The sequence below is a fragment of the Curcuma longa genome, chromosome 9, assembly GCF_044706935.1.
Source record: "Curcuma longa cultivar G26 ecotype Majalengka, Jawa Barat chromosome 9, ITB_CL_G26_1.1, whole genome shotgun sequence".
NCBI lineage: Eukaryota > Viridiplantae > Streptophyta > Magnoliopsida > Zingiberales > Zingiberaceae > Curcuma > Curcuma longa.
The window spans coordinates 8,226,384-8,244,551 of NC_133869.1; the positions used below are offsets into that span (position 1 = coordinate 8,226,384).

The following is an 18,168-nucleotide window of genomic DNA, read 5'->3' on the forward strand; positions in this document are numbered from 1 at the left end:
TGTAATTGTAACTAATACATCAGGTTTACTTATAAAACTCAGCAAGAGTTATTAAATCAATAAGTATAACACAAATTCCAGTAATTATTATCAAAGATTAAATTGGAAATATTTAAAGTGTAGCTAGATTTCAAATTTAAACTTGACGACTGAAGAGGAATGAATACAGATGCAGTCGCCGCATTCAGACTTTAAATTACAGAATCAGATTGTTGAGGATCTACTGCAATTCCTTTTTATATTGTCATGCTCCAAAACCATCCAATGCATGCCTTCTCACTCGCACCGCCTCCAGGAGCTGCCCATTATGAAAATGGTTGATCAACACCAACGATACTACAAAAGCAATTGGATCCGATCAAACTCGTCTTCCAACAACCAACCAAATAGTCCCTGCGAATTTCTGCCCGAGACGTACCCTCCTTCTGATTGGTTATCGTATTGTAGCTGTTGTGTCCTCTTTCGTTAGGGATTCAAATCACGGAGCGAAACATTTACTATGTCCTTAGCTGAAGGCTGAGGCGCAGGTTGAGAGAGAGAGACAGAGTGAAGTATTTTGAAGTTCGAATCGATCTCACTCTGGCGACGAGACGAAGCAACCCTTCACCGACGAGATCTGTGCGACTACCGGTTAGCTCGCCGACTTGCCGACGAGGGAATCCGGCGCCCTTTTCATGTTAGAGAATATGATTAGGTTTTGGTTCTCTCTCTGTTCGTTTTTTTTAGCTTAACGTTGCGATTTACTCTTTTTTAACTGATTTTTTTGGAGGTGGATCTTGAGTCCTGATGCGATCGAGTTTCTTGGAAACAGCCGAGATTTTGGACCGGAGGGAGTAGAGTAGAGTTTCGAGTTCTCTTGTTTTGAAGTTTGGTGGAAGGAAACATGAGTCGAGGCCTTAGGGCTGGGGTGATGGCGGCGCCAGCTCCGCGGCGGACCTTAACGAAAGAGGCGGACGAGGAACTCGCCCTATTCTTCGAGATGCGGAAGCTGGAGAAAGAGCGGAGCAACAAACCTCTGCATAATGCTAGCGAAATTGATCTGCCCTTGGGTAATACTGTCCTTGATAATTACTTTCGTATGGGTATACGCATTCGACCATTCATTTCATACGAAGAAGATTATTTTCTTTGCGGCTAGTTCCTCACAATGATTGCTTGCTAACAATGTGCTTGTTTTTATTATTTTTGATTCTGATGCATAGGCCCCAAACCAGGGATTGCTCCCCTATTTAAGATCACGAAGGCTCGAATGGATGAATTCCTGAACTCCGACAGGGGAAAAAATGACTATGACTGGTATCGTAATATTTTCCCCTCAATCGTATCACTTACTATCCATGACATACTTCCATGATGAATGGAGATATCTTTGCATGATTGTTGGAAGTATGTTTGCCTTAGCAACTCCATTTTCTGATTGTTGTAGGTTTGTATCAGCGGACGAATTTCCTATGTTCTAAATACATTTCTGTTGTCTTATGAATTTGGGTAAACTAAATTCCTGTCTCCCCTGTGGAGTAGTTAGTAATCTTAGTAAGATAACCTGTAATAAAATCTAGTGATTGCCCTTGGGCATGCAATTGAGGAGGTCTGTTCATTTTGCTGAAATGGGAAACTATTTTATTGCTCAAATTCTAAATATCTAAAACCCTGTATTCTTTCATTCATAGATGAAACATTCTTTGTCATTCTATATTTTTGTTTCTATATTAGTTTCTCCACTTCTTTCATGTAATTTCCTTGAGCTCGGTGACTTCTTGAAAACAATTTCAAATTTCCTTACTGTATCTTAATATGCAGTGCTGCCTTTTTTATAATATGTACTGAAATGAGAAGAAATATGGTTGGATACTTTTTGATGAACTGCTCAAAACTAGGTGTAGGTGCCTAGTCATATTAACAGATAAGAAACTAGCTGCATGAATTTGCTGGAATTTGATGATGAGGAAGGCCATCAAAATATAAGTTACATTGCTTATTAGTTCATTTGTGATATTTTTTAATCATGGTAGTTTGCAGACAATTTGTAATTTCCTATAACCATTATAATTTCTAAACATTTTGTAGTTCCCTATAATTGCTCCAATTTATACACAATCTTGCTTTTTTAGTAACTGGTGCGAGTCTTCTATTTTCTATAATGGCATTATTCTCCTAATATATATATATATTTGATTTGAACAATCAATTTTATTGGAAGTCAGGAACCAATGATGGCATTATGATACTAAAAATATGATCTAAACCTGACAACCATAGAGTTATTTGATTGGCTAAGCATTACATATTCGCCTGGAATGAAGCAAAAAATCATTATTTTCTATTTCAGGCTTCTTACACCACCAGGTACTCCACTTCTTCCATCTTCAGATACTGAATATAGAAGATCTCCTATCAGCAGTAATGGAACTCCAAAGGCTTGTCCCACTATTCTGAGATCAAGAGTGAGTCTATTCTATATCCTTGAATTTTCGTACCAGGAATTATGATTTAGTATGAGGTTTACCTATGAAATAAACCATGCAATGACTTGCATATTAACATTGCCATATAGGAAAGTTAATGAGAGTGCAGTGAATCCATATATTGGCATGTTCTTTTATATTTTCTGGTTGAAGGTGTTTAACTTTACATAAAGGAACAGGAAAAACACTATAACCTACATCTATAGTTCTGTTTGATATTTTCCTGCAATTTAGTTTGACATACTGTTTCTTCTTAAAATCTAAACGGTCCCTTTTGAAAAATTAGACTGGGATCCTATCCAACCAGTAGTTCCCTATCTCATGACAACTTATCATGACAAATGAGTGGAAGCAGGAGGTGGGAATAGAGGCAAATATTGAGCGTGGGGGTGGGAGAAGGATTGTGGGAGAGAGGTGGGAAAAGAGCTAGGAGTGTGGAAGGTTACTTGCTGCCGCTAGAGGGCTTGTTGAAGAGGAAGAAGTGGAGTATAGAGACACAACAAAATGAAGAGAGGGAAGAATTAAGGAGTTACCAAACCATTAACTTGCAACAGTATGCAGGATTGACAACATGTTCAACACCGCCCATTGGATTCACAGTGGCTAATGATAGAAATATGTGAAGTAGCAATTAGGAATTACAATTGACTACATAATTCTTGTTATCATAACGAGATTGTATAGCATAAATGATGGTAAATAATTTGTATATAGCAGCCACAATACCAAGAACAAATTTTATTCTCCTTTGTTTTTCTTCATTCCCTTGTCTTTGTTCGCTCATAAGTGTTCTTGAGCAGTCTAATCCAATATAATATATATAATTTTGTAGCAAGAGCACTTAAATTTCTGCATTATCCAACTATTCAGGCATTATAGAAATAATAGTGATCCATGTTACACCAAATTTGGGATCATCATAATATTCACAAATACTCGTGAGTGGATCAATATGTGTAGATGTGTTCTAGGATGCACTTTTGCTTCATTTACCCGTCTGAATAATAGTTTTCCGCTCTTCATACTATTTCGCAGTTAGTGAATGCTCCAGATCCGTTAAGAGACACATTGTTACCCAGATCTGCCTTGAACTCATCTGCTGTGGGAATCCGGAGACCATCATCTGCTGGTGGCCGCAATAAATCAAGACCTGCTACTCCAACTGGACGCCCTACAATACCTACTGCTCCAATAACTACCAGTAGACCTTCAACTCCAACCTCCAGACCTGCTTTACATGCAAAGTCACAAGCTCCATCAAGATCATCAACACCAGTCAGGTCTTCTACACCAACATCCAGACCATCAGTATTAGCAACAAGTAATCCATCGAGGTCAGCAACTCCTACAAGAAGGCCTTCAGCCCCATATAATACATCTACTGTTTCTGCTCCACCAAATCAACCATCTTCTGTCGTAAGATCTGCTTCAACAGCATCCAAAAGTTCAGCACCATCACGAGGAAGTTCCCCAACGATAAAATCTGGACTATTAAAACCATCAGACATCCCTGGTTTTTCACTCGATGCACCTCCAAACTTAAGAACATCATTGCCTGATAGACCCTCTTCAGCTTCTCGTGGCAGACCTGGAGCTCCCACGAGACGATCATCTTCCGTTGAACCTGGACCTGGTGCCCAACCAAGGCGCCAATCTTGCTCTCCATCCAGAGGGAGGGCTCCAAATTGTAGCATTCAAAAGGTAAATTCTGTGCAAACACCAAGCAAACTACAACAAAGGGGCGGTGATGTGAATCCTGTTGCAATTGGAAATAGAATGGTTGAGCGAACAGTCAACATGAGAAGGCTCGTGCCCCCAAAGCTAGACGCTGATCGATCGAACTATAGTAATCTCTCTACTAAATCTTCTCTTTCACCAGGGAATACTGGTTTCGGGAGATCGCTGTCAAAACAATCCTTGGATATGGCCTTCAGACACATGGTATGGTATTAAGTTACTTTCTTTACTCCTTTTGCAAGCTTGTGATTCATGTTCCTCCAAATTCTGATTGATCGTTGTTGCAAAAGCAGGATATCAGGCGGACCATTCCCAGCTATTTGAAGCCAGGCACGGCAAATGCTTCAGCATCATCGTCGGTTTATAGTGTGAGGTCAGGACCCGCAAGAAGTAGGACTTTGAGCGTATCAAACTCTCCTCTTGCCACTAGTAGCACCACCAGTTCTGAACGGAGCGTAAACAACAACCATATTGTCAGTCTTGATGGAAGTGAGGCTGAAGAAGATATTATTAGTGAGAAAGGAAGCATTTGTTCCTCTACTATCTCCATTGCCAGATGATCAAAAAGTAGAATTCTTTTCTGTTTAAATAAGTGCTGACTATTTGAGTTTGTTCTGGGACTGCTTGTTCCTTGTATTTACGGTGCTAAATGTTCATTTACATTACCATATTCCTTAAAGCATTCGCGTAATTGCGCTCTTGTTCATTCTTTCAAATTACCTAATTTCACGTTCTAACAAATTATCAAATTTCACTTTTTTGAGTTTTATATAAAAATTTTAAATTCGGGTTCAAACCTAAAAGAAAGTATTATACATTCTTGAAAAAAACAGCTCTAAGTCTATTAAAAGAACAACTACGGTCTGCGAAACCCAAAATCTTAACTATTTTCTTTTGATTTTAATTCGAACCAAATATCTCGATTTTTTTTCAACTCCTAATTAGAACTCTTAGACGGAGAACAAAATGTGCATGCCGTGACTTAATTTCAACGCAAAGGAGAATGTTTTATTTTTCACATGTTTAATCCATGTGTGTGGGGAATTGTAATGTTATCCGATAATTTATTTATTTCGTATTTATAATTTATCATTTCTTAAAAATATTTTCAAGGATAAGTTAGATAGTAGGCCTTCATATATTAACTATATTTTAACCTGTGGAAATGTTTTTATTTTGTCAATTATTTCTTAAATTTATATCGCATACCTTTAGTTGTTAAAATTTACACATCTTTTATATATTTTACATATATGACATATTATTTACTAAAATAAATTTGCAAGTAGATGGAGGGGTGACTCCGCAAAGAAGAATTTAGAAAGGTAAATAAATTGACAATAAAAAAATAATATTTTTATAAATAATTACTAAAATATGACTCATGATTATATAATTGATTTCATTTAAACAATTAGTAAATTTCATAGCGTGCTGCTCAAGAGGTCTTCCGTTTCCCAACTAAATAAATTTGGATAAATCAAAAGCACTCTAAATTTTATAAATTATTTAAAAGGATAATCTTTTTCCAAAAAAAAAAAACCAATGGATGTCCTCCCATAATTTTATCTCAAAATACCCTTCAGTCAACTAATTATTAAACAATTAGTAAATTTCATAGCGGGCTACTCTTCCATTTCCCAACTAAATAAATTTGGAGAAAAAAAAATCAAAAGGCACTCTAAATTTTACAAATTATTAAAAGAATGTCATTTTTTTTATAAAAAAAATCAAATGGGTGTCCAGCAAATTGCTTTTCCCACCCCCTTACCACCGCACCCCCCTCCCCTCCTCTCTCTCTCCTATTCAAATGACTTTTATACCCTTTTTTCTTTGTTTTTTTATTTTATTTTACTTATATATATATTTTTTAATTTTAATTAATTTTTATTTAGTTTTATTTTTTAAATTAAATTTGTTTATTATTTAGTTTTTTTAATTTAAATTAATTTTATACTTTTTTTAAATTTTTTTTATAAATAATAACTCCTAAAATTTATAACTAAAAATAAACAAAAGATTATAAACATATAAAAAAATTATTCAAAAAAATAAAACTGATAAAAAAAATTGAAAAAAAACTGATTAATAAAAAAAATAAAATCAATAAAAAAACAAAATTTAAAAAATAATAAATTGAAAAAAATACAAGTATTATGAAAAAAATAATAAATAAAATTAATTAAAAAATAAAATTTATATAAAATTGAAAAAATATAATAAACAAAATTGATTAAAAATAAAACTAAATAAAATTTATATAAAATTCTAAAAATAAAGTATTGATAAAAAATAATAAATAAAATTGATTAAAAAATAAAAATAAATAAAAATTAAATAAAATTGAAAAAATATCGTATTGATGAAAAAAATAATAAATTAAATTAATTAAAAAATAAAACTAAATAAAAATAAAAATATATGAGGGCTATTTTTAAATAAAATTAATTAAAAATAAAACTAAATAAAAATTTAAAAAATTAAAAAATAAATAAAAAAAAGGATAAAAAGGTCATTAGAAGAGGAGAGAGAAGAAGTGGGAGGGGGGTGTGCGGTGATGGGGGGTGGGAAAAGCAGGCCTCAAATTAGTTTAAGATTTAAGGTTTAGAATTTACACTATGTAAAAGTTGTGTGTGTATGATTTAGGATTGTAACAATTATATATAATTTTTACAACTATTTTAAAATAATTTTGATAAAGTTTAAAATAATTATGACTAAATTGATAAATAATAATTTGATATAATAGTGTTTAAAGATCTTAAACCTTAAATTAAATCGTAAAACCTAAATTCATAAATTTATATTAAACACATTATAGCAGCTATATATTGTAACAGCTATCGAATAAATTTTATACATTGTAGTAACTAACAAGTAGTTTCTATGCATTATAAATTTTAAATTTTAAATTAACTTTAAATATATTGTTATAACATCTATCAAGTAACTTTTATAATTTTTAAACGATATAAATCATAAATTTTAAATTCATTCTAAAATATTTTACAATAGCTATTTGATAGTTTTTATAATAATGTTAGATTCAAAAGTATTTTCGAAATGAAATCACGAGAGATGCTCGTTTGACCCTTTTTTTTTAAAAAAAAAATTAGGTTAATACGATGTTTCTGATGCCCAATTTATTTTTGTCCAATAAATTTCAACTGATGTTGCGTATCTATGAATTCAATATACTTGATTCCACGCATCAATCACCCATCGACAAATAGGAGGAAAAAGGTTCCCTCCCTTCTGTGGAAAGAGCCCATGAGATTCTTTTGACTGACGTGAGAGAAACTCCCATTAAATTGACTTGGAGGAATTCAACCCAACTATTCTCCTAAACCTTCTCAACAAAACCAAATCCATCACGCTTTTCTTTTAATCAATCTTAAGCTTGACTGGTTAAAAAAGACACGTTAAAGTTAAAGGTATTCAAAAGACAAAATGTTATTTTCAAAAAAAATACTAAAATTGAAAGGATATATGTTATGTAACATCAATCTAAGTATTCAGATCGTGCCCGACCAATACAGCTGGGCGAGCGAGGTCGGCCATGTGCCGCGCACTGCACGCGTTTGATGAGAGCCCGCACCGCGCGGCGGCCACCGCCTCTCGCCTGGCGTCGCAATAACCACGCGACGCGTCATCATCCTTTACTCGTCCCTCACCCGCGCCTCGTGCTCGCCAGTCTTCATGCCGCCCACCTCTCCCTCGCGCTGTCAGCCTGGACGCACGTCCTTGCCCCGCCAAACGTGCCGAGTTTGGCGAGACATTTCGTCGTCGTCGCCCGGTTGGTGGTCCAACTGCGGAAATCAATTCTGACCAGCGCAAACTTGGTCAACATCTCTCGATTTTTTAAGAATTCGAAACTGGAACAAAGCGACGGTCAATTTCTGAACACTGCGTCCTGTTCTTATCCGCAATGGATAGTTTCCTTCCGCCTAACGTCTGGGTCTTTCTTTAATGGAGGAAAAGCGAGTCATCTGCTCGACGGAATGCCGACGTCAAGTTTTGCCGCCTAACGCCTGTCGACCTGGCTGGATCGTCCAAGTCTAGCTGTAAAACAAATAAATAAACAAACACTGGTAGATCAGAAACATTATTTTTTTCCCTTTTTTTTTAAAAAAAAAGAAATCTGTCTCTTAACGGTCCCACACAATAGATCTCATGATTATTTATGAAGAACTAAATTAAGAAATTACAATTGATCACGATGCAGAAAGGTATTACCTAACTTCGTCAGAATTCGAGTCTTTGTCCTCTTCTACAAATCTATTACTTCGTAACCAACTTAGATATATCTCGGAGATCTATTTTTCTTTTAAAAAAGGCAGGAGAGGTTGGGTGAGGTCTGTCAAAAACACGGACATGGTTTTGATTTTTGAACAGCCAGTAGACAGCCTAGACAAAAAAAAATGAGTTGTCGTCTGGATATCTGGTAGAATTTGAAGTGTCGATGGATTTCCTGCTTGGATTGTTGGTTTCATCGAGGCCCCACCTGTTACCTCCAATAGCGGAAAAGATAAAGACATGAGTACGTTAAAGAATAAATGGAATTAATAAACTATTTTGGATAAGCTCTATAAATTTTTAATATTTATATATATATTACCATTTGATTTTTTTTTTGTATTTTCGTGGCGTTCAATTTCGTGGCTTCTTCATCGTTCCCACCGCTTTTTTTTTTCTTTTATTTTTTTATTGTTTGATTAATCTTAATCCTTTGCTTAGCTGTGTTTGGTGTGTGGGATATATATATATGTCCCGTCGTATTGATTTATTCTGTGAAAGAAAGAGTAGGAAAGTATAGTACATGTTATTGTTATACCAACATTTCGTCGAGCAGGTGGTGTTCATTCTGCAATCTCCCTCTGCAGCTATCTGATTTGATGGCGGCGTCGAAGATATCTGCGAAATCTCCGGCGGCATCCGATAAGAATTCGTTCCCCTCGATGTCCTCCGCCTCTTCTCAATCGGGCCGCGACGCGTCCGCCACAGCCGCCTACGAACGATATCTCCGACTCCCTGAGCTCGCCAAGCTCGCCGGGTCTAGGGAGTTCCCCCAGTGGCGCAACGAATCGGTTCTAAAGCCGGCGCTCCAAGGATTGGAGATCACCTTCCGGTTCGTTTCCCTTTCCCTTTCCGACCCCCGGCCGTACGCCAACCACCGCCAGTGGAAACGCCGGCTCGAGTCACTCGCTTCCCGGGAGATCGAGCTTATCGCCGCTCTCTGCGAGGAGGAGGGTGGTGCCAGCGCACCCGTCGCTGATCTCAGCTTGTGCGCCGGGGTGCTGTCCCGGGGATACAGTTCGCAGGAGGTGTGGAAGGTCCCCGGCGAGGCGGCGAGCGTGGTGGCACGCACGAGCGAGGCGAGCCTGCTGCCGCGGCTAGCGGCGTGGGAGAAGTCGGAGGATGTTGCCGCCAAGATCCTGTTCCAGATCGAGAGCCACATGCAAGGGTGCGCCTTCACTTTGGGGCTCGGCGAGCCCAACCTCGCTGGGAAGCCCACCTTCGAGTACGACGTCGTCGTCCGGCCCTTCGACCTCCATACCCTCAAACAGTGCTCCAAGGCAGACCAGGAGGACCAGGTCTTGTGCACGATCCATCAGATCCTCGAGTCCTGGCTAAGCGTCTCCCGCGAGCTCCTCGCCCGCGTGGAACAGAGGATCGAAGCAGAGGACTGGGCGGCTGCGGCGGGCGATTGCTGGCTCATGGAGCGCATATGGAAGCTTCTCTCCGATGTGGAAGACCTCCATCTTCTGATGGATCCGGACGACTTCCTGCGACTCAAGAGCCAACTGGCAATCAACGCCGCTTCTGGCGGCGAAGAGGCGGTCTGCTTCCGGTCGGAGGCGCTGATGCACGTGACGGGTGCGTTCAAGGAGCTCCGGCAGAGCGTACCGCGAATCCTCGGCGTGGAGGCAGATCCTAACGGTGGGCCGCGGGTGCAGAACGCCGCAATGGACCTGTTCCACAGCCGGCGGCGTGGGGAAGGGGAGAAGGCGGGGAAGGTGGAGCTACTGCAGGCGATGCAGGCGGTGGAGGCAGCACTGAAGCGATTCTTCTTCGCGTACAGGCAGGTGGCGGCAGCGGTGATGGGGAGCCTGGAGGTGATCGGAAACCGAACGGCGTACGTGCCTGCGGAATCACTGGATCCGCTGACGCAGATGTTTCTGGAGCCACCTTACTACCCAAGCTTGGACGCAGCAAAAACCTTCTTGGGGGAGTACTGGCGGCAGAGCGATCTCGGAGGCGTTCCGGCCAAGGCAAAGTGGTAGAAGACGACGAGGTTTAGATCCAAACTGAAATAGGAATTATGAGAAAGATAAAAAAAACCATTTTTTTCCTTTTTTCTTTAAAAGGATTGTAATATCATTATTTAGTATATATGATGAATTGTTTGTACTGGTGAAGGGTATCCATTCTAATTTTATAAATCTATTTCGTTTCTAATTTGGTTACTTAAATTATAATTTTCTTTATTTAGTAAAACAAACAATTAATCTTCGTTAAAAAAGTCTGTAATTTTTAGAATATTTTTTCATAAAATAAAACAATTGCCTTATTCGACAACGTTTCTCCTCCTTTTATGTCATCTCCTTTGCTTCCGTTCCGCTTGTTGATCGACGTTATTTAGATCCGGAAGAAGGTTTTTGCCTTCGATTTTGGGAAGAGTGAGGGATGGGGCGGCTGTTTCTAGTGAGACTGGAGGGCAAGATCTACAGCTGCAAGCACTGCCAGGCTCATCTCGCCCTCTCCGACGACATCCTCTCCAAGGTGCGTTCTAGACCTACTTCCACCACCCATCTAATGTTTGCAAGGATCGCCCCCGATTTTTCTTGATCACTTCTGTTTTTTTTCTTCTTCGTATCGCTTAGGGTTTTTTTTTCCCGATCGCGAGTTTGCTTCAGTATCTGTCACGAATGATTTCATGAATCGAGTTTCGCGATTGATAGGAATGAGAAAATTGCGATCCAAAAGGGGAAGTTATTTTTCGCTCCTTCAATTGGAGACAGGAATTTTCCCCTGGAGTATTCTTTCTTCAAAAGGGAATTAATTCTGATAATATTTAGGCAGCATAGCTCTCAGCGCTGTTAAATAAAATATTTGTACGGTTTATTTAACTGTCATGATACTCTCCATTCTCTTTTAGATTTTTTTTTCTTTTTGACGTTATGTGCTTTTCCAGTTATGTAATCATCCCCCTCCACTAATTCACAGAAAAGTAGTTGATGATTAAATACGTTATTACTAGGATTGCTGGAAGCCTGGAAGAGTGATAATCGTCGCTAAAACTGACTTTTGTTTTCTTGCTGTCTACAAGATCATATTAGCTAATCAACTGATTATGTATCATAGATTCAATCTTGTTGAATATCTTGGTACAGAACTCTGACAAACACATGAAAATAAGAAGAGTGATAATCTGGATGTGGCGTGTATGGTTGACAAGGAATGGTATGTCCTTACACGAGACAGAAAGCACTGGTTAATCTGTGTTTCACCTATGATGATTAACTTGTGGAGTTAGTTGATGACTTTAACTATTGATTTGTTCACCTATCATTTTTTTATTTGATATCTTTTTTGCTCTTTTTTCCCCTTTCTTCGTTAGAACTACACATCTTAACTTAATGAACTAGCTAGTACATTTTTTTGGTCTCCATTATTCTCTTTCTTACTTTTGCCTTTTTTACTGCTTTTGATTTCTGAAATCATGTCCCCGTTTCATAATAACTATATAGTAATGCAATCTCAATTAGGTGATAACTCACTAAATAAAGCTATTAAAAAGGTATGAAAATTTTAGTGTACATTTACATGAATTTGGTCACATGGTATTCATTCATCATGAACCACAAATTATGTATTTTCTATTGTCTGATATCCATCTAACTGATTCTTGGACCAAAAACTAAGGGAGGTATCTTTATCATTTATAATGACAATCAAAACGTTCACTGAAAAATTGATCCGATGGCTACTACATTTAACTAATGCTTGATTCTGCCTCTCTGCCTAAAGGATATGCCACGTTCATGGAAGTTATCTCTTGTATCATCATCTTTAAATTCATTTTTTCTGCTTCTGGGTTTATGTTCTGAATAATGAGGGAATAATGCAGAGCTAGATGGATTTGGGTTTTTACCTTTGCTAAATTAAATAATTAATTAGTAGTATGCCAGTAACTAGCATGCCATGATATCTCTCTCCTTGTAACTTTTTTTTTCTTGTTCTCCAACAGGCATTCCATTGCAAGCACGGAAAAGCATATCTCTTCGATAAGGTGTAAGTGGCATGATTATCTTTGGATTTGTGGAATTTTCTTTGATATTCCTGTGGTTGAAGGGTTGAATGATCTCTCTGGCACTGAAAATCTTGTGAGATTCCACAGCCTTGTTAAAGTTCCAGCGAATGCTTGAGCATCATGAAGGAGGTTGTCCATGGTTTGTATGCCTTTGATGCAATGTACTGTTAGTGTCTTTTCAAGTTGATGAACCCAATTCCTGCTTTCTTGGGGAGTATGATCTGTGACCATTCTACTCTGCATTGAGGCCCTGAGGAAGTTTCTTCCCAGTCCAAAGAAAGGCTATTCTAGTTTGGCCAATTTTCTTGATAGCCCAACTTGGTAATCTTGAGAACATTTGTGGAAGAGGTGTCTGTGGAAAGAACATTAATGGAAGAGGTGTCAGTGGTTTATTTAGAACAGCAAATAAACCACTGAGTTCCAACTACTATAGGAATCATCCTATGTTTGAAAAAGTGACTGGTATTGGCGATCACTGTCTGCCATAGAACGTTGATTAACATTTGGATTTAACTATCATATATTAGAACCTGATGCTTCAAGTTTCTGGAGACTCCATAGGGGCAGTGAAACCATTAATTATATTTTAAGCTCATCAATTTCATCTTTTGCAGTGTGAATATATCTGTTGGACTTGAAGATGAGCGAATGATGACGACAGGGTTACACACTGTCTCTGATGTTTTCTGCATTGGTTGTGGCTCTATTGTAGGGTGGAAATATGTAAGAATAATTAAATTGTCTTCTAGATTAATCATTCTATTTCTTGGCGTTATGGAACAATTTCGTTTCAGGAGGTTGCTCATGAGAAGGCCCAGAAGTACAAGGAAGGGAAAATTGTGCTTGAGAGGTGCTTCTACTATGATTAATCATAGTTCACTAATTTGGATAGAACGCTTTCTAACTCCAAGAACACAAATGACAACATTTATCCATGCTATGTGATATTTCTTGCTGGAATATGCAATTAAGTTGTGCTCTTTCAATGGAGCAGGTTTAAATTGACTGGTCCGGATGGAAGTAGATACTGGATAACTCATGATGCTCACATGGAGGACAGTGATCCAGATGATGTATGATCACCATATAGACTCAAAGGAAAACACAAAGCGTCCTAGATGCAGATTCTTTTCGCACCATTTATCTTTCTTCAATCTAAAGTAGTGGATTGTTGTGATTATTGCTGTCTGTGACAATTAAGCTTGACAGCTGAGTCTGGTATCGAATAGCATAAATAGTCATGCTGCACTGTGATTTACTGAAATAATTTCAGAGGCTAGTAACATGTATATCCACGGTGATTTACTGATATTTTTTTTATTGACATCCATCATTTTTCTACTTTTTCACGACAAACAAACAAGTATACAAAATGAGAACGTTGTGACGTTGTGGATGATTCTATATACATTCAAAGCAAACCCAATTAACTCGTAACAAACTATTCCGAGCACAATCCAAATGTATTTATAGATGCAAATTGGACCTTTCAGAAGATTGCTTCTAAAAAACATGCATTTGAACTGGAACTTATTTACTTTATAAGAACAAGCATCGTCATCTCTTTACTACTCAAAAGTTGTAATTTAGCTCTCATTTGTAAAATCATTCGGAATACTTCTTGTCAAAGGGAAAATGTTGTAAACAGGCATAATGTACAAATGTGATTACGCATTTCCCAGGCATAATTCCGCTTCGGTCGCATCAGAGCATTTGCTGTACAACTTTGCGTGAGACTTGATAGTTTCACTTCCCAACCACAATCACCGATGCACACTACATACAGAAAGCTTCTCGTGCAAGATAATTAGAATTTCTCCGCCCTGATAAATCACATTATTCAAGAATTGTATCATCTCTTCTTCATTCTCGAATGGCATTGGCTCAGAGAGATCACTATCTAAGTTGTACCATACATGGTTAATGCTTCGCAATGAGACCCAATGCCTGCTATTCCAGAGTCCTGCGTACCTCCTAACAGGTACATTAAGCATCAATCCCATCAAAGATTCTTCAGCAAGGTTAATAGAATTGGCTTCGTTCCGACGGTCATGCCAAACAACTGTTTTCCTTCGAGATTCTAGTGCTGCAATTAGCACGTTGATGTCATAATTTCCAGTAAACACATTGTGATGAGGCTTAAATATTAATGATAGTGGAGTCCATTGTCCCTTGAATGGATCCTCAACCAAAAGTTTCTCAGCAATGGCATCCAACTCAGCTCGACGAAATGAATCCTTTTCCTAAACCAATAAAAAGAGATTAATCAGTACAACAAGAGAGATACAACATATTCAGTGCACAGAATTCTTAACTTGGTCAACTCATTAAAAATATACCTGCATTAGGTTATTGAGAGCATGCAGCAGACAAAACTGCAGTCTCTGTTTTTCATGATAGATAGGCTTTTGCTCCTCCATACAATGTCGTTTTTGTTCAAAAAAGCTTCTGCTTGAATGCTATCCAAGTTTGCAACCAAACTACACCTATTCTAGCATACTCGAACTGTTTTACCACTATGAAAGCTCGAAGTCAAGATACACCAATCTGACATGGTAATAATAGTAGATGACTCAGCTCATTGCATGTAACTTCAATTTGATTGTTATCACATGGCTTCAGTGATATTCTAATTTAACCGATTAGAGCAACCTTGAGATTGGCTGTGACCTTCAAAATGCTCCTATTACAAAATAGATAGAGTTAATGATTGACTAAGACATTTGTGAGAATTATCATATATACAACAGAAATAGCATTACTAAGATTCAGATGCAGTTTAAAAGGAATAATATGCACGTCGGCAGGTTCGTGTAGAGATTGACACACAAGAGCGATTGTAATGTAGTTTTTGGTGGTAGAAGGAATGAACAGACAAAGAACAAGAATTTCCGATTAAGTCAAATAAAACCACAGTACAGATCAAGTGTAGAACTATAGATTCTTGACAATACTAAAGAAAATGGAACTAGGAAGAAAAAAATCCTTTTTTTTTTAAAAAAAAAAGAGAAAGCATAGCAGCAATTTGCAAAGAAGGCAGGTACCAAATTAGGCAGTAGTAACACGAGATAAAATCACAGCAATTAAAAAGAAAATGATCTTGAAGTCAGTTCTCCATGAAGTTTAACCAAAATCAATCTTCCTCTCTCATACTTCAAGTTTAACGTATTGCTAGATGCCTAATTTCATCAACAAAGTCCTACATCATATTTCATTTTTATAGTGTTGATCAGACTTTCAAGGAGATTACTTATTCTCTCACTTCCATCTATCTTCATCTATCTTTCCATAGAGTCTATAATAGACTTTTCTTAACACTTCCTTCTCGCAAGCATTCCCTTCCTGCCAAGGCTTCTCTCTATCTTAAAATAGTTGTTGAAACCATAATATTGTTTTTTTCAACAACACCTATTAATTCTCTCTATTCGACTCAACAAGTCTAGCAATAAGATACATAGGACATAAGTGTCGGGTCTAAAGAATGTCCACATCTCCACAATGACATGATATTGTCCACTTTGGGCCTAAGCCCTCATGGTTTTGTTCTTGGGCTCTCCCCAAAAGGCCTCATTCCAATGGAGATACTTTCCATCCTTTTAAATGTGTTTTAGATGTGGGACTATATTTGCACCCTTGCAAATCCCCCATCAAACAAAGAACCACTGGAAGCTCCGCTACCATTTCTCATGGTCCGGCTGCCATGTCCCTCATGGTCCAAGTCTCCCCTACTTCCTTTGTCTTCCCCGAGGGTCCCCACATGGTTAGATCTGGATCATGGCTCATCCGGCGGTTAGTCCGGTGAAGAACGGTCTCGCTCTGATACCAATTGTAGGGTCTAAAGAATGTCCACATCTCCACAATGGCATGATATTGTCCACTTTGGGCCTAAGCCCTTATGGTTTTGTTCTTAGGCTCTTCCCAAAAGATCTCATTCCAATGGAGATACTTTCCATCCTTTTAAACCCATGATCTTTCCCATGTGTTTTAGATGTGGGACTATGTTTGCACCCTTGCAACCCAACAATAAGATGTCTTTAATATATTCATATCATCAAAACATTTTTTCTCATCTATTCTTCTAGTGGAGCTTCACTTAATTACTTTAAAATAGAAAAAAAGGATTCTCTTTCTTAGTTACTACTAGACCGTATTGTTTCCTATATTCTTGGGCTTGAGTACAAGTATCCAACACAGGCATAGATTCAAGTGCCTGCCATTTGCATTTCTAATAATTTTCCCCACAATCAATAGGATAGTGCTCGCTTTGAACGCCAGTATCGGTATCCGATATAGATACAAAGTGGTAGGTGAAGATTCTGTCAATTTTTATTTTCTATTACCTAACTACACTAGCGTACGAGGAAGTCACACCACAATATTATAGTTTTACTTTCAACCTAAAGGCCACACAACAACTAAGCTCCTCTCGACTTCAACTACGCATTGCCTTATTAATGATATTTTCATTGATTTCACTTTGAATAAAAGGTCTAGGATTTTTAAAACTGATTACAACAATTGCTCTTTCATTTCTTTTCTACCTTTTTGAACTGCCACTTTATAAAATCAAAATAGTTTCTAAAATTTCTCTTCTTAAGAGTTGATATTTAATTGCTAAACTATTCCCTTTCTTTATAACCCTTAAGCCATTCTCCATCTTTGCAGCTTTTAATCCATCTTTACCAAAAATTTAAGGGAGAAAATTATACTCCTTTGAACCACAAATCAGGATGACTTAAGATCGGAAACATGGACCAAACCAACAACAGCATCACACTGTCAATGTTCTCAACTGCACTACTATTGCATCTTTAATATCTTCATCAAGAATTTTAATTATACCTTGTTTTTTTTATTCCTGGGACCTTTTCTATTTCTAGACATGGACCAACATTTCTGGTCTATTTTGAGAGGGAATATTAGCAATACTGCTCATCTTTGTCTTCCTCTTTGAGTTCCTTATGTTTACTAAATCAACTCAAACAATTCGACCAAGAATCTTAGCCAAAATGTCACGTACAACTGGGATTGTACTTGTTTGATCTTCATGCGAAGGAAAGAACCCCTTTTGATTTACCAGGTAGCCTTGTCTCACATAAGATTAATATATATCACTTCTCCTTCAGTGGAAATGCCACCAACAGAGATGTAGGAGTTCTCGTATTTGGTGTGTCAGGAATCTCAGAATGATCTTCTGACTATGATTAGCCAGCGTCAAAGGCCTCATCTTTCCCCTTGTGAATACATAATTGCTCGATTGTATAACGACCTCGAGAAAAAGGCTCCTTCAAGCCCTGGAGAGTATAACCTATGGGGAAGAGTCCGAGGGAAGAGGGATCGACGTATTGACAATACGTTTATTGCAAAAGTTAAAACTTGAAAAAAAAAATTAGGCGAAGAGCGTCAACTATCGGAGATTTAGCGACCATAAGAACAAAACTAGATCAGTTGTTTACCTTAAAGATCAGTTCTTCTGAATCCTCGAAGGCAATGGTAAGGATGATGAGTGGCGTGATGCAATCAATGTTGAAGGGCGGCTACAATAACGAAGAACACCGTAAAGTTGAGGATGCGAGCAGTAAGGCGGTGGAGGAGATCCGGAAAAGTGAAGAAATTTCGAGGGTGTTAATTTGGGGAAGAGGGAGGGCACTA

The 18,168-nt window shown here is 37.8% G+C and overlaps 3 protein-coding genes and 1 pseudogene across 6 annotated transcripts; 3 read left to right on the forward strand and 1 right to left on the reverse strand.

Moving 5' to 3' along the window:
• The first annotated feature begins 538 nt into the window (after window positions 1-538).
• On the forward strand, window positions 539-4,893 carry LOC141834920 (uncharacterized; annotated as a pseudogene).
• A 4,088-nt stretch (window positions 4,894-8,981) lies between these two features.
• Window positions 8,982-10,661, forward strand: LOC141835062 (nematode resistance protein-like HSPRO1). Its single transcript, XM_074722490.1, has one exon. It carries the CDS (start codon window positions 9,098-9,100, stop codon window positions 10,484-10,486), a length of 1,389 nt encoding a protein of 462 aa, XP_074578591.1. The 5' UTR covers window positions 8,982-9,097; the 3' UTR covers window positions 10,487-10,661.
• Window positions 10,662-10,812: 151 nt separating this feature from the next.
• On the forward strand, window positions 10,813-13,804 carry LOC141835274 (protein yippee-like). Its single transcript, XM_074722709.1, has 5 exons — window positions 10,813-10,985; window positions 12,454-12,497; window positions 13,131-13,239; window positions 13,311-13,366; window positions 13,511-13,804. The coding sequence occupies exons 1-5, from the start codon at window positions 10,890-10,892 to the stop codon at window positions 13,593-13,595; spliced, it is 390 nt and encodes a 129-aa protein (XP_074578810.1). The 5' UTR covers window positions 10,813-10,889; the 3' UTR covers window positions 13,596-13,804.
• A 291-nt stretch (window positions 13,805-14,095) lies between these two features.
• LOC141835273 (josephin-like protein) lies at window positions 14,096-18,033 on the reverse strand. 4 transcript variants are annotated; one of them, XM_074722707.1, is made up of 3 exons: window positions 17,973-18,033; window positions 14,856-15,186; window positions 14,096-14,759 (listed from the first exon to the last, which is right to left on the reverse strand). In XM_074722707.1, exons 2-3 carry the CDS (start codon window positions 14,934-14,936, stop codon window positions 14,280-14,282), a joined length of 561 nt encoding a protein of 186 aa, XP_074578808.1. In that variant the 5' UTR covers window positions 14,937-15,186; window positions 17,973-18,033; the 3' UTR covers window positions 14,096-14,279. The 4 variants fall into 4 exon arrangements, with proteins under 4 accessions (XP_074578808.1, XP_074578809.1, XP_074578805.1 ...); XM_074722708.1 differs by having other exon boundaries at window positions 14,856-15,196; XM_074722704.1 differs by having other exon boundaries at window positions 14,856-15,199.
• Between the last annotated feature and the right edge of the window lie 135 nt (window positions 18,034-18,168).